This window comes from Myodes glareolus, chromosome 16 (assembly GCF_982192425.1).
Source record: "Myodes glareolus chromosome 16, mMyoGla1.1, whole genome shotgun sequence".
NCBI lineage: Eukaryota > Metazoa > Chordata > Mammalia > Rodentia > Cricetidae > Myodes > Myodes glareolus.
In genome coordinates, this window is record NC_142041.1 from 40,733,005 (window position 1) to 40,756,298 (window position 23,294).

At 46.0% G+C, this 23,294-nt stretch overlaps 2 protein-coding genes across 2 annotated transcripts in view; both read right to left on the reverse strand.

The window, feature by feature from the left end:
• Rragd (Ras related GTP binding D) overlaps nucleotides 1-23,294 on the reverse strand; it is a 40,642-nt gene that overhangs the window by 12,299 nt on the left and 5,049 nt on the right. The window contains exons 2-4 of the mRNA XM_085677268.2: nucleotides 11,984-12,279; nucleotides 1,497-1,696; nucleotides 366-480 (exon numbers count right to left, since the gene is read on the reverse strand). Of these exons, the coding sequence (XP_085533394.2) occupies nucleotides 366-480; nucleotides 1,497-1,696; nucleotides 11,984-12,279 (611 nt within the window). The remainder of the gene's footprint in view (nucleotides 1-365; nucleotides 481-1,496; nucleotides 1,697-11,983; nucleotides 12,280-23,294) is intronic.
• Nucleotides 2,888-11,974, reverse strand: LOC148119569 (uncharacterized). The gene is made up of 6 exons (XM_087897291.1): nucleotides 9,305-11,974; nucleotides 9,035-9,215; nucleotides 8,810-8,847; nucleotides 7,016-7,302; nucleotides 4,022-4,058; nucleotides 2,888-3,013 (listed from the first exon to the last, which is right to left on the reverse strand). Exons 1-6 carry the CDS (start codon nucleotides 9,563-9,565, stop codon nucleotides 2,888-2,890), a joined length of 930 nt encoding a protein of 309 aa, XP_087753417.1. The 5' UTR covers nucleotides 9,566-11,974.

A 23,294-nucleotide genomic window follows, 5' to 3' on the forward strand; every position in this document is an offset into this window, starting at 1 on the left:
AATGCGGAGGTCAGAGGACAACTTTTGGGAAGGAATTAGTTCTCTCCGTGTATCGTGTGGTCTGGACTGGATGCCGGTGGTAAGGCTTGGCAAACTTGCTGGCCCCCAAACCAGGCTTTCTGCTCCATGTCCAAGGTAAGACTCCATTAATACTAATGATTGCCTCTCGCTTGAATAAGCAATCCAAGCACACCAGGGAAACACACATTGCCAGAGTTCAAAGGCTCTAAAACAAAACGTAGAAATAACCTTCAAGAGGGATGCTGAAATGCCTGAGATGCAGGCAAGTATTACAACTTTTCACTCTTGCCGCGTTGCTCTCAGATTCTGCAAACGACTTGAGCAGGAGCAAACCATCTACTTACTGAGATAAAGATATTCAGCAGGTTCTCCAGCGTCGGGAGCTGTGGGATCAGTTTCTGAACCACTTTACTGAAGGCTTCAAATATTGAATGGTCATAAATGCTTGTCAGATAAAAGCTGAAAGAGAAGGTGGTATTTCATCAGGTTCCCCGTGACTGAGCGGTTGTTTTAGGCTCTGTCACTAATGCCGGTGATCTTATGTACAATTTTAACATACAAGCACCAGCCCCCTTCAGAATTCATAATGAATTGGTCAAAACCAAGTATGTCCTAGCAGGCAGCTTCTATCCCTCCCTAGTGCTAGAGCCAGGCTCAGTCTGCTCTGACTGGCAAGCTTGGGAGTTTGGCTGTCCTGTGTGAACATCCTTACACTATACAGAGACTCCGCCCTCATCCCCACGTCCTGTGTGAACATCCTTACACTATACAGTGACTCTGCCCTCATCCCCACAAGCCTGTTGCCTCATTAGTAACTTTTACATCACTGATACTGAAACATGCCAATTTTTTTCATCCCCCAATTTCCAAAGTCAATGATTATGTACTATCTTACCACACAAAAGAGATGGGAGAAATTTTCCTGTGAATTCCTATCCTAATGATTTTCAGCCTCATCTGTTTGAGGTTATAAATACCATCCTATTAGCAGTAACTATTATTGAGTATCAGTTAGGGGGCTGAAGAGATGGCTCAGTGGTTAAGAGCATTGCCTGCTCTTCTAAAGGTCCTGAGTTCAATTCCCAGCAACCACATGGTGGTTCACAACCATCCGTAAAGAGATCTGATGCCCTCTACTGAAAATACTGTATACACAATAAATAAATAAATCTTAAAAAAAAAAAAAGAGTATCAGTTAGCATCCTGGGTTAGAATCATGGGTTTTGTTGTGTTTTCATATGAGGTGAGAAGTTTAGTTTTGACAACTTGTTGAATACAAGAATAAAACAAAACACCATTTTTGCCGAAGGCTAGCATTTAGCAAGTACACAACATTTTTGATTTCAGGTAAACAAGTAAATCCACGCCTTCCATGCCTAGCCAGTCCCCACCCAGCCAGCTGTGGTGACTGAAACCCAAGTCCACTGGCTCCAGTCTTTCTTAGGACCCAGACCCTAAGGGGTGTCGGCTCTTACCTCAGGTGAATTTTTTCTAAGCCAGCATCTGCAAGGTCATCGTTGGCCCTCTGGTGAATGTCTCTTTGGGTTTCAATTTTGTGATCATCCGACAGACCATCCACTTTATGAATAAACACCTCGAAGTTAATGTCAGTGTTCACTTTGTAGGCTCTGGTCACTGTGAGGTGGAGCCTGGCTAGCGCTTCCATATAGTCATCCTGGAACAAAGGTCACGCCTTCAGCTTTGTTTCCAGAACCTTCTAGACACACTCATCGCCTGGAAACAGATAGTTACGATCTCCAAAAATATTTTGCCAAACTCTCAACAACAATAACAACAACAAAATTCTGGCATCAGGGACTTCAAGTATACAAACTTTGCTAACACAGAGATGAGAAGCTAAGAAAATCCAGCTGATCTGCGTAGTCACAATGTAGGTTGTTGGTTGATAGCCATAAAGATAGGAGCCGCAATTCCAGGAATAGAATCTGGACCAGTACCTAGGTCCTCCATGGAATAGGATGCCTCCCAGCTTCCCAAGGCTCTCAAAGATGTGATGGAGACTACAGATGGAGACATGAGAAGGCTGGGTAGTAGGAGGGGAAGGAGTTCAATACTAATCCAGAGACTGCAGCTCTCCTACTGGTTTTTTGTAGCTAAGAAAAAGGAAGTCATACTTGCCTGTCTCTACGATCTCCAGAACTGCTCGGTGCCACAGTGCAGAGGTGTGGAGTCTTCCTCAGAGACTCCCAAAGACAGTGCCATCACCAGAGCCTCCACCTCCAGCCCCGTACAGAGAGTTTGAGACTTCTGGTCTAGAGCAATTGTTTCAAATACCACAATGCCGTGCTCTTCTCCTTCTTATGGCTAGTAACAAAATAATAAAACACCTGCGCATCTGTCTTTCTGTTTAGTGGTCAAACTATGAGTGTATGGAATGGAGGCTCACCCCTTTAATCCTAGCAGTGGGGAGGCTGAGTCAGGAGGACTGCTATGAATTACAGGCCAGTCTAGGATATTCTTTGAGATTCTGTCTCAAAACAAACAAAAAATAGAGATGGAGATACAGCTCAACGGTAGATCCCCTCCTCGCTGATCCCCTCAGGGGTAGATCCAGGGGTAGAGCCCCTCAGGGGTAGATCCTCAGGCATCTGAGTCCGGATGCCAAAACAAATAAACAAATCTTTTAAATAAGAAAAAGGTGCCAGGCAGTGGTGGTGCACATCTTTAACTCCAGCACTCGGGAGGCAGAGGCAGGGAAGTTTCTGAGTTGGAAGACAACCTGGCCTACAGAGTGAGTTCCAGGACAGTCAGGGCTACACAGAGAAATCTTCTCTTTGGAGAGAGGAGGTGGCGGGAGAAGAAATGAACTGAAGGATCACTATCAAATCCCCATCTGTCCCGTTCCTCACAGTCCAGCATCTCCACCGCAGCCTCCGAAGTCACTTCTATTGGAGCACATCGACCCCACCCATCTCTTTACACTACAGCCACACACGGTGGGAGCAAAGATGAATGTCTCTGAGAACTTGTTCTGCAGAGAAGAAAGTGTGCGCTGGGGTACAGCAGGCTCTGAAGACTACCAGGCAGGGCAGAGAGACCCTGGCAGTCCTTGCTAACAACGGCCCTGCTTCAAGGAAGTCTGGAATAGAGTATCGTGCTGTGTGGGCCAAAGCCGATGTTCCGCTCTAAGGTCGCAGTACTATGAATCAGACACGCCATGTGGAAAATCCTACAGAGCGTGTACGCTGGCAATTGTTGGCCCAGGGGGTCCTGATACCATAAGAAGCCAGAGGAGATTGAGGAAAAGTAGATCAGAAAGGTTTTCTTCTTCTATAAAAACTTCCCAAAGCTTGTTTTTAAAAAACAAAAATTCAAGCTGTGGGCTAGCAAGACGGCAGAGTGGCAATCCAAACAAGCCTGAAGCCCTAAGTTCAACCCCCAGGATCCATATGGTAGGAGCTCCCTCCAGCTGACCTGTGACCTCCACAGAAATATCATGGCACATGCTCTGAGTAAATAAATGTAAAAACAAAACCAAAATGAAACAAGTTGTATATGTGTCTTTTTCATTCAGTGTTATACCTGGGAGAGTCATTCTAAAATTTTACATACAGATGGTTCATCACAAGTCACATATGACCTGTCAGTACAGGGATGTCTCATGAGCACAGAGACTGCCCCGAAAGCTGCTATGAAGTCACAGCTGTGCTGTGACCAGCATGTGCGGTGCCTCCTGCTTTGGGAAGACCCTCACAACATCTGGCTACTCAGAACTCTGAATTACTGCTAGTTTGAAAGGTCTTATTTTTACAGAAAAAAAAAATTAAATTAAAAATAAATAAAATAAAAATTTAAAATAAAGTAAAAACAAAATGTTAAAAATGAATAAGTAAAAAGAGTCAGGCATGGTGGCACATGTCTTTAATCTCAGGACTCAGGAAGCAGAAGCAAGCAGATCTCTGTGGTCTACAAAGCGAGTTCCAGGCCATCCAAGGCTACACAGTGAGACCTTGTTAAAACACAAACCACACACACACACACACACACACACACACACACACACACACACGGGGAGAGAGGGAGAAAGAGAGAGAGAGGGGGGAGAGGCATCTGTAGAACGGGCTCTGTAACATCTCCCCAACCATCCATCCCTACCTCTGATATGATTCCAATCTGGAAAATACACAAAGCCGAGATGACAAAAACTGAAAAGAAGGTTGGTTTGTTTGAGTTTTCTCTTTTATTGGTTGGGGTGTTTGATTTTTGCATCTGTCCATTCTCCAACTCCTCTACCAATAAAAATAAAGCCTTATCTATAAAAGAGTCTAAATACTAAACATACGAGCAGGAAGCTAACAGGAGACAAGAATAAATGGATCCTTTCTGTCCTCATGCTCTGGACTATGTTTGAGAGAAGGGACTCGCTGGACAGCAGCCCAGAAGACGAAGCATTAAAGTTAAAGTTACACCCAATAGCAGCAAATAGCTCTAAGAAGCACAACTATGGTTGTCTGGACTGGGCACTGGGGGACAGTATATGTACCGGGCCCAGGGAGCCCTGAGGGCAGAAAGATTCTATGTCTTCATTGTGGGTGGTTACATGGGAGACACATTTGTAACCCTTGAAGTATGCACTTAAAAGGAGCGCATCCTGTTGCGTGTAAATTATGTCCCAAACACTATCACTTGGAAGGTTTCTGTACCCTGATATTAAGCCTCTCCGCCAACACTGTAATCCAAGTCAAACTGAATTAAAGGTAAAAGTCCTAGTTTATTGGTAAAAGGATCCCAGATGATTTTTTGGCCCCCAGAGAGGAGATGGGGAGAAGAGACTGAAAAATCATATGGTTGGCTTCTAGCGGGCAGTTAAAATACCCTGTAGGAGTGGTCTTGAGCATCTCTGGGGGGAGAGCCACCATTTGGTGGGTTTTCTGAGGTGGGGCAGGGTTTGGAGAGAGAGACTGGAAGGGACTGAGGTGGAACTTCCACCTGAACATCACTGACATCTATAACTAAGGAGAAAGACCACTTTAAGGGGCAGGTCTGTGAGCAAAGTTACCCAGTATTCAAAGAAAATACCAGAATATGTTAAACACCCTGCCTACTGTATAAAGCAAGCGGATTACATGAGATGAGACAGGGTCTTTCTACATAACCCTGGCGTCCTAGGACTATGTAGAACAAGCTGGCCTCAAACTCACAAGAGTTCTGCCTGCCTCTGCTTCTCAAGGGCTGGGATGAAGGTGTGCCACCACACCTGGCTCACACAAACAGACGAAATGTTATATAGACTAAATGACTGACAACGAGGCACTGGAGGGGCTGTAAGAGCGTCTGCTCTCTCAGAGGACTCGGGTTCAATTCCCAGCACCCAGATGGGGAGGCTTGTCACCACCTGGGACTGGTACCAGGGGACCTGACGTCATCTGCTGGCCTCCTTTGGGCATCTGCACTCATGCACGTACACACAGACATACACGTAATTTAAAATCAGTAAATAAATGAGGGGCGGGGACAGTAGGTCAGTGGCAGAGTATGCACTTGCCCTAAAAGACCCTAAAAAAAAATAAAAATAAAAATATCGGGCTGGAGAGATGGCTCAGCAGTTAAGAGCATTGCCTGCCCTTTCAAAGGTCCTGAGTTCAATTCTTAGCAACCACATGGTGGCTCACAACCATCTGTAATGAGGTCTGGTGCCCTCTTCTGGCCTTCAGGCATATACACAGACAGAATATTGTATACATAATTAATAAATAAATATTTTTTAAAAAATAATAAATAAATAAATATGTCATTGAAAGAAGAAAATTGTGGGGTCCAATGGTAGAAGCCTATAACCCCAGCTATCCATCCATGCAAGATATAAGATCACAAGTCTGAGGTCATCCTGGTCAACTTAGTAAGCTCTTATCTCAAAACAAAAATTATAAAGGCTTGGGGTTGGAGAGATGGCTTAGAGAATAAGAGCACAGGCTGCTCTTCCAGAGGACCTGAGTTTAACTCCCAGCACCCACATGGTGGCTCACAACCATCTACAATGAGATCCGGTGCCCTCTTCTGGCCTGCAGGCATACATGCAGGTCTAACACTTATACATAATAAATAAATCTTTAAAAAATATATAAAGGCTCAAGAGTGCGACGCTGTGACAGCACGCTTGCCCAGCACACACAAGCTCTGGGTTCAACACAAGTACTGTAACTACTAGAGGATTACAGATGCTTTTCCCCCGACTGTTATGTTTTTCTGTGTGTGTGTATGTGCGTGTGTGTGTGTGTGTATGTGTGTAGTGTATGCATGAACCCTTGCTTTATCACGCCACCTGATTCTGTGACAAAGTCTCTCATGGAGTCTGCAGTTCTGCTGACAAGCAGCAAGCCCCAGTGACCTTCCTATCTCTGCTCTACCCTACGGCACTGGGCTTCCCAGCTTGCATGTGGCACCCTGGGCTTTTTTATGCTGAAGCTGGGATTTGAACTCAGATCCTCCTCGGTGCTCATGCTAATGCAGCAAGCACTCTTCCTCGCTCCCATTCTGCTCGCTCTTGCTGTCTCCAACCAAACTCAGGAAAAGACACACTGCATTTTCCATTCTGCTACTTGATCAGGAGTTGGACAGTCGGGCCATCCTCACTCCCACGGTGACGGGGAACTCCAGGTCCACAGCAGTGTGTGGACCAGCTACAGGAGACGTGGAGACTCCGAGCTCTCTGCAGAGCAGGCAGCAAGCGTTCAGCTCAGGGAAAATCACTTGGGCTGCCTCTTTTTTAATTCAAAACATTCTGTGAAAACACCTTTCTCTCTGGAAAGGTGATTGTGAGGGATTCATGGAGAAACAGCGTGTGGTTTCAGACCATGCGTGTCCTGCTTAGAGTTGAGAAAGGGGGACCAGCAAGATGGCTCAGTGGGTAGGGGCACAGCATCAGCAAGTCTGGTAGCCTGAATTTGATCTCTGGAACACATGTGAAGGAAAAAGGAGAGAACCCTGCACTCTCTCTCTCTCTCTCTCTCTCTCTCTCTCTCTCTCTCTCTCTCACACACACACACACACACACACACACACACACAAAATCACACACATACAACTTAAAAAACAAACCTTAGGAGGCTGGAGAGATGACTCAATGGTTAAGAGCACTGGCTGCTCTTCCAGAGGTCCTGCGTTCAATTCCCAGCAACCACATGGTGGATAACAATCATCAATACCAACTATAGTAGGATCTGATGCCCTCTTATGGCATAAAGGCGTAGAAGCAGACAGAGCACTCATATATATTAAATAAATAAATACGTCTTTAAAAAAAATAAACCTTAAATCAGGCTTGGTGGCACACCTTTAATTCCAGCATTTAGGAGACAGTGGCAGGCAAATCTATGAGTTGGAGGCCAGGCTGGGTAACATAGTGAGCTTCAGACTAGCCAGGGCTACACAGTGAGATGTTGCCTCAAACCAACAACTTAGCCAGCTGTGGTGGTGCACATCTTTATTCTCAGTGCCTGGGAGACAGAGGCAGGCGGATCGCTGTGAACCTTAGGCCAGCCTGGTCCACAGAGAGTTCCAGGCCACCCAGAGCTTAGTGAGAGGCTGTGTCAAAAAACAACTGTCGAAGAAATGCTTAATAGTGCTTATTTTTTTTAACAGGAAGGAAGGAGGAACTGGGGGACAGAGAGAAGAAAAGAATGGGTGCATTGAGGGGGTTTCCTGGAAGTCAAGGTTTCCTCTTTTTACTCCTAGGAACATAAGCAAACACTTCCACCGACGAGCATTAGGTTCTGAAACCACTTAGTCAATCTATAAAGATTTCTTATAAATATGTGTGAGACATGCCTGTAGGTACGTCTGTGTACCATGTGCATGAAGTGCCCTCAATATCTAGAAGAGGGCATTGAATTCCCTGGGACTGGAGTTGCAGATGGTTGTAAGTCACTCTGTCGGTACTGGGAATCAAACCTGGGTCTTCCGCCAGAGCAGCAAATGCTCTTAACTGCTGGGCCACCTCTTAAGCCCCTTCATTATTATTAGTAAGAGGACTCAATACTGTTTTTCCTTTGTGTGTGGGGGGATCAAACTCCAGGTATTATGCACAGTAGGCTAGTGCTCTGAGCAACACTCTTGACCACCCAATCAATCATTTCTACATTTATATGTTTTGGGTATGTGTGTGTGTGTGCATGTACATGTGTGTGGAAGGGCAACTTGTAGGAGTCAATTCTCTCTGTCCACCATGTGGATCTTGGCGATCAAACTCATATAGCCGGGCTTGACTGTGAGCACCTCTTCCCCCTGAGCCATTTCACCAGCCCCTAGCCTAGTTATTTTAATAAGTGTTACTTCAGTCTGGGGATGGTGGTGCATGACTTTATTCCCAGCACTTGGGAGGCAGAGGCAGGCAGATCTCTGTGAGTCTGAGGTCAGCCTGGTCTACAAATCAAGTTCCAGGACAGCCAAGGTTATGTAGAAAGGTCTTGTCTGGGGCCAGGAAAGAGCAAAATGCTCATGCCTGTAATCCCAGCATTCCCTAAGAGGCTAAGGTAGGAAGGCTGCTGTGAATTCAAGTCCAGCCTGAGCACCAGTGTGAGACCCTGTCTCAGAGAAAGAAGAGGTATGAAAAAGGAAGACAGGAGGAAAGAGAAGAAAAGAGAAGAAAGGAAGATCTTTCTCAAACATTATTAGACTTTCCTGTAACCTGCAGTAAATTTTAAAAAACCACAAAACCAGAAACACAATTACCAACCTAAATGACAAGCCTGCTTTATGTTTAAATAAAACTGCGTAGCTAAGAATAAGCAACTTTGGGCTGGAGAGACAGCATGGTGGTCACGAGCACCTGCTGTTCCTGCAGAGGACCAGAGTCGGGTTCAGCACCTAAGCAGGGCAGCTCATAACCACCTAAAACTCTGCTTCCGGGAGAGCACACACCTCTAGTCTTTGTAAGAACCTGCACTCATGTGCACAGACCCACACACTGGGACATGTACACATGTAAACCCATATACTGGGTCATATACACACGCAGATCCACACAGAGACACATACACACGCAGGCCCTCACATTGAGACACGTACACACGCAGACCCTCACACTGAGACACGTACACATGCAGACCCTCACACTGAGACACGTACACACGCAGACCCTCACACTGAGACACGTACACACGCAGACCCTCACACTGAGACACGTACACACGCAGACTCTCACACTGAGACACGTACACACGCAGACCCGCACACTGAGACACGTACACACGCAGACCCTCACAATGAGACACGTACACACGCAGACCCTCACACTGAGACATGTACACACACAGACCCTCACACTGGGACATGTACACATGTAAACCCATATGCTGAGACATATACACACGCAGACCCTCACACTGAGACATATACACACGCAGACCCACACAGTGAGACACATACACACGCAGGCCCTCACACTGAGACACGTACACATGCAGACCCTCATACTGAGACACGTACACATGCAGACCATACACTGGGACACATGTACACATGCAGACCATACACTGGGACACATGTACACATGCAGACCATACACTGGGACACATGTATACATGCAGACCTACACACGTGCAGACCCACACACCAGTACATGTACACATGTACACATGATTAAAATTAAACAATGAAAAGTCAAAATAAGTAAGTATATTTATTTGGGGGCTAAATACAGCCATATCAGAAATGCCTTAGATCTGAACTGGAGCTGCTACACAGCACAGTATGGTATCTGAGTGTTTACCAAGTCATCATCGAAAATGATCTTTAGCTCTGGCTGGGATCCGCTTACTCATAGTCAGCTCCTTAAACAGCACGGGCTGACTCAGGGGAAGAGGGTTCCCTGGCCTGTACTATGCACACGCTAGGCACTCCCCTGGGCCCCGAGCTCCCTGATTTACAGTGCTGGCAGACAGACAGGGAGACTGGCCAGAAAACAGGTCTGTACACGCTGGAGTGCCAGGACAGCAGCTCCCGACAGCCCAGGCGTGTGAAGGGTCTGGGCACACGCTCTGGGTGGGCCTGGGGAATCCACCACGGGTCTGGCACTGTATTCGAGTCTCTCCTCTACAGACCTCTCACTGAAGGAAGAGAGAACCCCTCCCTGCACTCTGAGCCCCGTTCTCAGAGCTGGTCACACAGCGCAGCCTCCTAGTCCAAGGGTTTGCTGAAGATGTTCCTTGTGTGTTACACACATCCTGGAAGGCTGACGGACGGGAGTTTCAGGGAACTCTCTGAACGCCACCCTGGACTGGGTTAGGTGTTCCCTAGAGAAGCTGCTCCCTTTAGGCCTGGGAAATCCTCCAGCCTGCACCAGGGTCTCAGACACTGTGGCCCCAACCTCGCACACCCTCCCCAGCGCACATCCTCCTCAGCGCTGGCCAGCCTGATCTCCCTTCCTCCTCCTCCCACTGAGCCCAATGGCAAGGCCCCAGTTGGAGAGGAGGCTGGGGAACAGGGCTCCTCACCAGTCAATGTCTCCCTAACCTTCACTAACAACCAAGCTGAAGGAGGTCTACACAGAACTGTAGAACTGCTAATAAACTACTAAAAATAATTTTATGACAGTAAACTAGATAATGCAGGAGACACAATTTGGAAGGATTTTAAATTCTTGCATAAATGCTATGACGAAACTTACCCTATATCCCCAAGTTATCTATGTGATCACAGCTACAGGGGCAGAGAACGAACGTAGAACTGGTTATTCAAACACAGATGTGCACCGTAGAAAACAAGATACCTACCTCACATTTCAACAGTCATCTACAAAACGCACAAAAGAGTTATCATAATCAAGTGTGTACTACTACTAAGAATTTGACCCAAGGGCTAGAGAGATGGTGCAGTGATTAAGAGCACTGGCTGCTCTTCCAGAGGACCCAGGTTCAATTCCCAGCACCCACATGGCAGCTCACAGCTGTCTGTAACTCCAGTTCCAGGATATCCGACATCTCCTTCAGGCCTCTACAGGCACCAGGTATAAAGGTTGTTCGCAGACATACATGTAGGTAAAACACCCATACAGATAAAATAGTAAGTTAAAAATAATATTTTGATTCAGAAGAAAATTTTCACTTAGAATTTTATCTACTTTAATAGCAAATACTGTAACATGTAACCTCCTAAATAAACTCTTATTGCAGAGAACCTGTAATCATTCCACACATCTGGCATCTGCCCCACATCTATAGTTTCCCAGCTTCTTAGTTAGGGTTCTACTGCTGTGAAGAGACACCATGACCTTGGACCTTTCCTCTCATAAAGGAAAACATTTTATTGAGGTGGCACCTTACAGTTCAGAAGTTCAATCCATTATCATCATGGTGGGACATGGCAGCAGGCAGACCGACATGGAGCTGGAGAAGGAGCTGAGAGTCATACATCTTGATATGCAAGCAATAGGAAGTGGTCTGAGAGACTAAGTGTGGCCTGAGCATCTATGACACCTCACAGCCTGCCTCTGCAGTGACACACTTCCTCGAACAAGGCCACACCTACTTCAACGAAGTCACTCTTTCCAACAGCACCATTCCCTGTGAGCTTAAGGGGCCAATTACATTCAAACTAACGCACCAGGTATATGACCTTATTTATGGGCTAGGTGAGTGTGGACTATGACTGACAGGGAGCCTTTTCTGCAGAATCTGAGGGCTCTGGGAAATCCTTGTTTGATAGAAGGGCCTACTGCAGATTTAAAAACCTAAACCACTGGGCCAGCAGGATGACTCAGCAAGTAAAGGTGCTTGGCTCAGGCCTGACAAGAGTTTGATCCTCTGAGCCCACAAGGTGCAGGAAAGGAGTCTCTGGAGCCTCTGACCCCACATACAGGTGGACAATGGTGAACGCAAGTTTGCACGCACATTTGTATGTGCATCACACACACACAGACACACATGCACAATTTTACAAAAACCACTGCAAATGGATGTGGGTGGGTGTGGGGAGGTGGGTGCCGCCCGTGGAGAGTCTGTACCTGGGAGTCGATGACAAAGATCAGCGCCCCTGTTCCCCGGAAGATCATCTCGTAGTCAAAGGTCGGGTCAAAAAAGTCAATCTGCCCTGGGAAGTCCCAGATCTGAAAGTTGACAAAGGAGCTGTTGGAGACGTCTTCCCGGCAGATCTTGTTGGTGCTCTCCAGGAACAGGGTCTCACTCGGGGACATCTTGTGAAAGACAACTTTCTGTATGGACGACTTGCCGCTCCTTCTGAGACCCATGAGCAGGATTCTGGGCTTCACCTCAGTGCTGAAGGGGTCGCTCAAGTCCAGAACTGGAGAAACCACAGAACAAACAGGATGGGGTGAGTCGTTCTAACGAGGGGTTTCGCCTCCATGTCGGATGGTCTGTGACTCAGATGCTATGTCCCCTCTACTACCCACTCATGAGAGGGACAACTGGAGACCTAAGGCCCTGAAAACTGCCCTAACGTTCCCTCACATATCCCTGAAGGGCAGAGTTCCATTGCATAGCTCAGCATTCCAAGCAGGGACTCTGGAATACAAAAAGCAGATGCTTCCTGGAGCTCACAGCCACAGGTCTTTAGTCACACCCTCCCTCCAAGGCCATCAGAGTCTCTGCTCTTAACCCCTCTCCTGGCTGGCATCCTCGTGGGCCTTGCAGCCTAGAACACAGAACTCGAACGTGAGACTCAGACCTCCTTCCCAGGACTACCCACTTCAGCTTCCATCATCCAGTAAGAGAACCACAGACAGCTATTAACGTTTAAATTAAATGAGGCTGGAGAGAGCCCCCAGTGGCTGCTTTTCCAGAGGAACGGAGTGGGGTTCCCAGTACTCCTGCCAGTGGGCTCACTGCACCAACTTCAGGGGATGCAACCTTCTCTTCCAGACTCTGTGGGAACCACACTCACTCCGACATGCATATGTATGCATAATTAAAAAAATAAATAAATAAAAACAAAATCTTCTTAAAAAAAAAAAAGAATCAGGGCTGAAGAGATGGCTCAGTGGTTAAGAGCATTGCCTGCTCTTCCAAAGGTCCTGAGTTCAATTCCCGGCAACCACATGGTGGCTCACAACCATCTGTAATGGGGTCTGGTGCCCTCTTCTGGCCTGCAGACATACACACAGACAGAATATTGTATACATAATAAGTAAATAAATATTAAAAAAAAGAATCAGCTTTAAAAATCCATAAAATATAGTGACAATAAACATGTCTCAGGTCTGTTAGGATAGTTAAATGAAATCAAGGACCTAGAATAATTAAGACTCAAGCAGGAGTGGTGGTACATGCCTGTAACTCTAATACTTGGGAGGCTAAATCGGGAGGATCACAAGGTCTAGGCATGAAGACTCAATCCATCAAGGATGCTGGGTCAAATTGTAATCTACATGCAAAGACTGACCTAAGATCACTAACAGGTTAACTCAAAATGGACCAAACACCTCAACTTAGGAGCTAAAACTAAGCTCTCAGGAAGAACCACAGGCAACCTCAGATTAGACAGTTTCCTTAGCTGTAACCATGTACAAGTAACTACAGAGGAAGAGGGATGCAGACTATATGTCATCAAAACTTAAAAAAAATGGGCACTGTAGAGATGGCTCATCAGTTAGGAGTCATTGCCGTTCTTGCAGGTGACCAGAATTCAGTTCCAAGCACTTAAGTCAGGCAGATCACAGCTACCTGTAACTTTAGCTCCAAGGGACCTGACACCCTCTTCTGGCCTCCTCAGGGACACACACACCCATACACATGCACACGTAATAGAAAAATAAAACAACTCTTTAAAAAAATTAAAGAAAATTTAAATTCTATCACCATAAAGGAAAAAAGCATTTGTGAGTCACTATGTGACAAGGCCTTCAATACATGAAGAACTAAACTGTCTCGGTGAACAACCCAAGGGAAAGGGGGCCAAGGAACCAAACATCCTTCCAAACGATACACATACATCACTGTATCGTTACTATCTAACAAGCATACCAGGAGATGCCCTGCATTATCAGTCACTGCAGATACATGTTAAACCAGGAGAGAGACCCAGGATAGAAAGTAGCAAGTGCAGGAAAGGGGCAGAATGGACATTGCTATTGAAACTGTAAAATGGAATTTAAATGTGGAGCTACAATACGGCCCACTAGCAGGAATATACTTTTAAAAAGAATATATGCAGAGGGACACAGTGGTGCACACCTTTGATATCAGCACTTGGGAGGCAGAGATAGGCAGATTTCTGTGAGCTCGAGGCCAGCCAGAATTACATAGTGAGACCGTGGGTGTGTGTGTGTGTGTATGTGTGTGTGTGTCCGTCCCCCTCCTTTTCAGCTTCTCCAATTGCTGAATTGGTAACAAACACCAAACACTTGAATGTTTACCTATGAACTTTGGTTTTCGTTTGTTTGTTTTTTGATTTTTGAGACGGTCTCACTGTGTAGCCCTGGCTGTCCGGAACTCACTGTGTTCAAACTCAAAGATACTATGTACAGTATTCAAAGCACATCTCAATTTAACAACTATTTAACTACATTTCTTCATCTGTGGGGGGCATGGGTGTGCATGTGGAGATCAGAGGATAACTTGGGAAGAGTCAGTGCTCTCCTCCTTCCACGCAGGTCCAGCGGAAGACCAAACCCCACTGGCAGCACCAGATCACTGCCCCCAGACACCTTGTCCCCCCAAGAACCTCCCCGACACCATGCCTACACAGTCTTCCCCAGTTCAACAACCGACTGGCATACACGGTACAAGCTGTAACCTAGGGCAGGATTTAGGTAGGATGCACCTAAAACACATGAGGTTCCTTCCTCATCAGCAATCACACTCTCCTGAGGCTGCCACGACAAGTCTGCCTCAGGAAACCAGACCGTGGACTGAAGGACCAGGACTTAGGTCATAAGCTAGTGCCATCCCAAATTGAAGCCCTAAAACCAGAAGAAAGGGCATGTGTTATAAACCATAGCTGAACAAAGACACGTGGATGGCCAAGCCCAACATACAGAACTCAAAGTTATGAGAAATCCCTAAGCAATACTAAGACAGCTGGGAACGGAGCCTGCAGCCCTGGTAAACCATGGTGCAGTGATTCTTATACAGTGTCTAAAGTGTACAAAAAGGTGTCTGAGGCAGAAACTGCCTGCCATCTTCCTTCCAGACACTCCCTCAAGGATGAGCATGTGAGAGATACTGATTAAAATGTGAATTACAGATGAGGACGTAGGCTCAATAAACGGAAGAAGCAGGTTCACTAAAGAATCAGAAGAAACTCTTGTGTTACGACAATGAATCTAGAGAAAAAAAAATGATCACCTTGGAGCACGAGCGAATCCAGAAAGGGCCACGGGGTTCTGGAAACAAAAATATTCTGAGGACAAGACAGACAGGAGGGGGAGAGGGAGGAGGAGAGGGAGAGGGAGGGGGAGGAGAAAGGAAAAGAAGGAGGAGAAGGAGGAAGAAGAGGGAGAAAAAAAAAGAAGGAGGAGAGGAGGGAAAAAAGCTCATTTCTACTACTATCCCTACTTTATTCATAATACTCCAAAACCGAGAACAACTCATTTGTCTATCAACAGGTAAATGGATAAGCAACTTGCAGCACATCCTAGCCATACAAGGAACTAAGCAGGGGCTGGGTGCTTGCCTAGCATGCATCAGCTTCCAACCTGGATCAGCAGCACAGGAAGAAAAGGAGGGAGGAAGGAAGTTGTTGGCACTCACAGATGAACTGCTGAGAAGGATCCAGTTCTATATTTTTCAGAAAATTCTGGAACAATATAAACTAACGTACAATGGCACACACTGCCTCAGTGGCTGCCTGGAGACAAGAGTAGGGGTAGAAGAGACTCCAAGGGGGTAAGGTAACTTCGCAGTGAATATGGTGGATAAATCCTTTACCTGACTGTGGGATCATATCAAATGTGTACTTATTTTTGCAAATCGCATTCTAATGTGAGTTATTTTAAAACTGCAATCCCAAGGAAAAGAAATTGGATGAGCTCCAGTTGCTCTTATTACTACCTCCTAAACAGTGTTCAATGGGAGCAATGCCCTGGGGCCAGCCTGAGGAGTGGACGTGCTGGGGATCTAAGGCAGATCTTCAGACCTGGCAGCAAACACCTTCTGCCAAGCCGTCTCACTGGCCCCATCTACTGATCTTTCTGAATACAACTTCTTCCAACAAATAAACAGAACAGAAGCATTACAAATAATGCCCACAGGTTGTAAGTCTTTCTGACCAGGTACACTGCTAGATGCAGGTGCAGTCTTTAGCTAAGTCTGGAAATGCAGTCTGGAGTGTCTCCTCTCAGGGGGGCAGACGGTGGCAAAGGAAACTTTGTGAAATGAGGGTATGTGAGTGTCTCCTCTCAGGGGGTGTGGAGGGTGGCAAAGGAAACTTTTTGAAGGGGGGTGTGGGTGTGTGAGTTTAGAGGTGTCAGGTAAACTAAGGTGAGTGAGACAGACGTGCAACTCTCATTGCACATGGAGCTGGATGTGTCTCCCTGCCAGCTAGGGTCCAGCACACACTAACTAGAGTGGAAAAATGGCAGCCCATGTCAGCAAGATGACATCACCAGGGACCAGGGGACCCCGGAGACTTGGGACACATTCCACTGCTTCAGTTAGATGTCTAACTGCACGCTATGTGCCAGGGACTACTGTGCCACTTCTGAAACCTTTCCCAGCTACTGACAAGAACTCAAAGCATCTGAGTATGGAGGCTGCCCAGATCACAAGGCTGGAGGTGGCAGTCTGCTTGGCAGCACCTCTACCACATTAAAACCAGACCATTCCTTACCTTACAAGGTGACTTCATGTCAGCCATACGGCCTTCTAACATCAAAGAGTCTTTTCTTCCCCATCATTTAAAAAAAATTATTTTACATACCAACCACATTTTTCTCTCCCCCCTCTCCTTCTGCTCTCTCCCCCACTACTCCCCCCCCCACCTCCCACCCACTTTTCTGGTATGGGAGGTCCTTCTGTCTATGTGTTGCTTTTATTGGTTAATGAATAAAGAACTGGCTTGGTCTATAGCATGGGAGGAGGAAGGTGGAGTCAGGGAGAAGCCATGAGGCTGCTGCCAGAGTCAGACATGCCAGTAAGCCACTGCCATTTGGAGATACACAGATTACTAGAAATGGGTTAAATTAAGATGTAAGACTTAGCAAATAAGAAGCTAGAACAAATGAACCACGCAGTGATTTAACTGATGCAGTTTCTATGTGATTATTTCGGGTCTAAGCTAGCTGGGCGGCCAGGACCAAAATAAGCAGCTTTCTCCAACATTTTTCCTCCGTCTCCATTCAGATTGGGTAAGGCCTCCCATGGGAATCAACAAAGCATGGCACATCAAGCAGAGGCAGAACCACACTCCTCCCCACTGTATCAAGGCTGAACAAGGCATCCCTACCATAGAAAGTAGGTTCCAAAGAGCCAGCTCATGCATCAGGAACAGGTCCTGGTTCTACTGCTAGGGGCCCCATAAGGACCAAGCTACACAATTGTTACCAAGGTGCAGAGGGCCTAGGTCTGTCCCATGCCAGTTCCGTTGCTGTCCGTCGAGAGTCCAAGAGTTCCCACAAGCTCAGGCCAGCTGTCTCTGCAGGTTTCCCCATCATGGTCTTGACCCCCCCCCCCTTGCTCATATAACCCCTCCACCCTCTCTTCAACGGAACTCACGGAGCTCAGCCCGGTGCTTGGCTGCGAATCTCTGCATCTGCTTCCATCAGACTGGATGCAGGCTCTATGATGACAGCTAGGGCAGCCACCCATCTGATTACAGGGGAAGGCCAGTTCAGGCATTCTCTCCGATATTACTAGGAGTCTTAGCTGCAGTCATCCTTGTGGGTTCCCGGGAGTCTCCCTGGCACCAGCTTTCTCCCTAACCCCACAAAGGTCTCCTCTATCAAGGTATCTCCCCCATCACTCTCCTGCTCATCCAGCCCACAACTCGACCATCCTGATCCCTCACATTCCCATCTCTCCCCTCTACTTCCCCCACCCCCAGTTAACCCAGAACATCCCTTCTACTTACTCTTCACAAGGAGACCCATGTGTCCCTCCTAGGGTCCTCCTTGTTACCTAGCTTCTCTGGGGCTGAGGACTGTAGCCTGGTCCTTTGCTTTATGTCTAATATCCACTTATGAGTGAGTACACACCATGTTTGTCGTTTTGGATCTGGGTTACCTCACTCAGGATGATTTTTTTTTCTAGTTCCATCCATTTGCCTACAAATTTCATGTCACTGTTTTTTTTTTTTTTTTTTTTTTTTTTTTTGCTGAGTTATACTCCATTGTGTAGATATACCACATTTTCTTTAGCTGTTTTTTGGTTGAGGGCATCTGGGTTGTTTTCAGGTTCTGGCTCTTACAAATAATGCTGCTATGAACATGGCTGAGCAAGTGTCCTTGGGGTATAGTTGTGCATCCTTTGGGTACATGCCCAAGAGTGATATCGCTGGGTCTTTAGGTGAATGAACTGACTCCTAATTTTCTGAGAAAGCGCCATACTGATTTCCAAAGTAGCTGTACAAGTTTGCACTCTGACCAGCAGTGGAGTTCCCCTTATTCCACATCCTTTCCAACACAGGCTATCATTAATATTTTTAATCTTGGCCATTGAGACAGGTGTAAGATAGTATCTCAAAGTCATTTTGATTTGCATTTCCCTGATAGCTAAGAATGCGGAATACTTTTTAAAGCATATTTTGTCCATTCAAGATTCTCCTGTTGAGAATTCTCTGTTAAAATCTGTACCCCATTTTTAATGAAATTATTTAGTATTTTGATGTCTAATTTCTTAAGTTCTTTATATACTTTGGATAGCAATCCTCTGTCAGATGTGGGTTTGGTGAAGATCTTCATAGACCTTGAAAGAACAATATTCAGCTTCATTTGGAAAAACAAAAAAACAAAACAAAACAAAAAACTCAGAATAGCTAAATAGATAAAACAGTCCTGGAACAATAAAAGAACTTCAGGAGGTCTCACCACCCGTCATCTCAAGCTCTACTACAGAGCTCTAGTAATAAAAATAGCTTGGTAATGGCATAAAAACAGACATGTGGGGGGCTGGAGAGATGGCTCCGAGGGTAAGAGCATTGTCTGCTCTTCCAAAGGTCCTGAGTTCAATTCCCAGCAACCACATGGTGGCTCACAACCATCTGTAATGAGGTCTGGTGCCCTCTTCTGGCCTGCAGGTATACATGGAATGAATGCTGTATACACAATAAATAAATATTTAAAAAAAAAAAAAGACATGTGAACCAATGGAATCAAATCGATGACCCTGACATAAACCCACACAACTTATGAACACCTGATTTTTGACAAAGAAGCCAAAAGCATACAGTCGAAAAAGAAAGCATCTTCAACAAATGGTGTTGGCGTACGCCAACTGGATGGCAGTATGTAGAAGAATGCAAACAGATTCAAAGCTATCGCCCTACACAAAACTCAAGTCCAAGTAGAGGAAAGACCTCAACATAAATTCAGATACACTGAAGCTGACAGAAGAGAAAGTGGGAAATAGCCTTGAACACATTGGCACAGGAGACCCCTTCCTGAATATAACACCAGTAGCACAGACACTGAGATCGACAATTAATAAATGAAACCTCCTGAACTTGAGAAACTTCTGTAAGGCAAAGAACACCATCAATATGACAGATTCTATAGTCATAATATTTGTCACAGCTTAGAAAACAAATCAACGAAACCAATGGTAACAGCACCAAATAACAAATGTCTGGAAAAGAAGAAACCAGCCAACATTAGAGTATACGATGTATAAACACTAGTGAAACTTGGGTTAATTCACATACATGTGCTGGTTCCTGATATAAATATGCATTATTACTGTGAGCCACCATTGAAAAATAATTAGTATGCCACTCTGAAATGAGATCTGGTGCATGGGCATACATGAAGGCAGAATGTTGTATACATAATAAAAATAAATAAGTCTTTAAAAAAACACTAAGCTTAAAAAAAACAAATCCTTTCTCTCTGGTGCTCAGAGTATGAACATTCTCTGCTGTCCTTGGAACTTTGTCTGCAAACAGCTGGAAGGAGACATGGCTCAAGAGCTTGCCATCAGCCACGGTGTTGAAGAACACAACTGGGTTGACCATGGCGGGCTTGCCATCAGCCACAATGTTGAAGAACACACTTGGGTTGCTCATGGCTGCCGCAAACTCCCTGTAGAGTGGATCATGATCTCAAACTCCTGATCCTCCTGCTTCTGCCTCCTAACTGCTGGTATTACCGGCTCATACCACTGGTTTATGTGGTGATAGGGACTGAAGCCAGAGCTTCCTGACTGCTAGGCAAGCACTCTACCACGACTCTCTGTACTTCCCAAAATCTGCCTAAGAAGCCCTAGGAACTGAATGGCATGATACAGGTGTATGGAATAAGTGGAATTTACTTGTCCAGGGTTCAAATCCCTTCCCACAGAATGCAGTTCTGAATTCCCCCAAACAGCTCCCCATCTCCACAACACTAGAACACGCCCAGGAGGAAGGCAAGTGCCTCAGCCTCCTACAGAAGGGCTCCGCACAAATACTTCCTGATCATGTCTAGTGGAACAGCACCAGAGTGGGGAAGAGAAATGCTACAGGCACGTGTTCTATACAGGATATCAGAGGCTCGCTACAGGAAGAACAACAGAGACTGGGAGATCCACAGAGGGATCTAAAAAGTGGCATAGGGCCTTCAGAGGTTATTGTTGACATGGGATAAAACATGTAGGAGGGTACTGTTCTTATTTCATGCCCTGAATGCCTCTTCATGTGAGGCAGGGTGGCAGATGCAAAGAGAGACCCATCACCCTCAGCAGGAGAGGGACAGAGATTTGAGAAAGGCACAGGAACAAAGCTTAGGAAGCTAAAAGTTCAAAGCCTTAAAGAGGAACTATGGAGAGAAAGGCTGTTCCTGGAAGAGAACAAGTTACAGGGATGGGAGGTCAGGGTGCACCCTGAAGACAAGAGGAGTCACACAGCCCGGGAGCGCCCAATGCTCTCTTCCCTCTCTAAACACCGTTCTCACCCACACACCTGCTCTCCTTCCTCCCAGCCACTCAGGCCTTCCGGAAGGGTCCACAAGGTCTTGCCTCCCGTCTTCCACTATCTAGGCGTCCCCAGACTTTTTCTCCCCATTCAGCCCTGCTACCTAATCACCTTCTCTGACCTAAACCACCCCTTCCTAGGCCAGAACCTGCGTCTTTTACATACTGCTCACAACAAGGCCATTCTTTGACTTTGATATCTGTCCTGGTGTCCTTGTGTGCCATCTGTCTCTCTCGGGATACACGTACAAGGCATGTAGCAACATTCAGTAAATACCTCTGACTAAACGAGTGGACAAAGCCCCACAGGTGTGGCTGAGACTTCCTGGAGAGCCAGGTCTGCAGACTGATTAGAGAGGCAGCGATGTGGAGAGGCTGGAATGCTGCAGATCCAGAGCCTGGACCATCATCAGCCCCCTAAACAGCCATTCCTTTCCCACTTCTGAGACTGACAGATAATAAAAACCTTTCGGAATGTATCAATTTAGCCTACTACTGGCTTCCATCACCCAAAGGCTAAGAAAGCCATCCGAAAGCATTTGAAACTCATAGGCGATGCCCTTGTCTTACTGAAACCCTTCTCTGTGATGTCCCCGACACTGTATTTTTTTAACGTCTTGATTTGTAACTTTCTTCTGTTATTATAAAACATTTCTATACTAGAACATTCTATTATGGTGTCTCACGCCACAGTCACTCGCAGTTGCTCCAGAATAAACCATTTGCGGTGAGAGCTGTTTCTTTCCACATAGACTAGCTCACCAATTCAGTGCTGGGAAGTTTTGCATTTAACCCGACATCCAGGAGGAGATCGCTAATACAAAAGATTAACATGGTCTCATTCACATTTAGGGAAATTCCCTCCAGAAATAAGAGTCCCAAGGAAGAAGGGTCTGTGTGGTGGACTTAAGACACCACTCTAGAGGCTGGGATACAATGCTTGCATTGCATGAGGGCCCCAAATTTGACCCTCACAGTTTATCACAGGCCTGGCAGAAAGAAGAGACATCTGAGTCTATCAGGATTATCAGAATATTCAAACAATGGACCACAGGACTCTCATGCTGGGACAAGGAAAGGGTCTTGTCCAATCAGAGGGGGTCTTGGCTTTAGGGGATCTCACACAGCTTGTCAGACCGTCTCGACGACAAGACTGAAGCCTAGACAATGATGGACCAGTGGTGGGCGGGATCACAGTTTGACGGGACTGCTCACACACATACACACACACACAAACACACACAAACACACGCACACACACATGGAACTGCTCACACAAGCGCATGCACACACACGTGCATGTCCTTGGACCTTGATTTAAATTTTAATCTTGCTTCAGGACTCAAAAGAGGCAGTCTTGAGGGCTCTGCTGGATCTCTTTGGCTCTCTTCCCAACATGGCCACAATGCATACACCATTTTCTGACTTCAAATTTCGATTTGGCTCTCTTACTTGCTTACTGTGGATGGGTGTGGCGCGGGTCAGGACTCAAAGGTCAGTAACCCGTATGAAAAAGTTCCTCACAGCCCTTCTTCACAGTGCTGCCCAGGTGCCTTAGATTCTCAACCTTCCCAAGGCAGTGACCTTTTAATACAACGCCTCATTTTGTGGTGACCCCTAAACCATGGAATTATTTTAATTACTGCTGTGATATTTTGCTAGTTATGAGTCATAATGTAAATATCTGATATGCAGGTATCTAATATGGGATAACTTTGAAATGGTCGTTCAACCCACAAAAGGGGCAGCGACCCACATGTTGAGAACCATTAGTTGCGATTTTTTTGGGGGGAGGGTGCCAAGCGGCTCCCAAAGAAAGACACGAAAGTTTATTATCAATTATGAATGCTTGGCCTTAGTTTAGGCTTGTCTTAACTTAGTTTAGGCTCTCTTAAGTTAATTTAACCTATTTCTATTCACCTATGTTTCCCCTCGGGGCTTTTTAACTTTCATTCTGTATTCTACTCTCCTGCTTCCTCTGTGCCTGCCTGGCTGGCCGCTAATGTCTACCTGTTGTTTCCCTACCTGTTCTTTCCCTTTCTCTCTCTCTCTCTCTCCTTCCCTGAGCCTAAATTCCTCCTTTTTCTTACTCTCTGCCTGGAAGCTCCGCCTACACCTCCCCTCTCACTATTGGCCATTAAGCTTTTTAGTAGACCAATCAGATACCTTAGGCAGGCAAGTTAAAACAGCAACACATCTTTACATAGTTAAACAAATGCAGCACATTTTTGCACAATTAAACAAATATTCTGCCACACT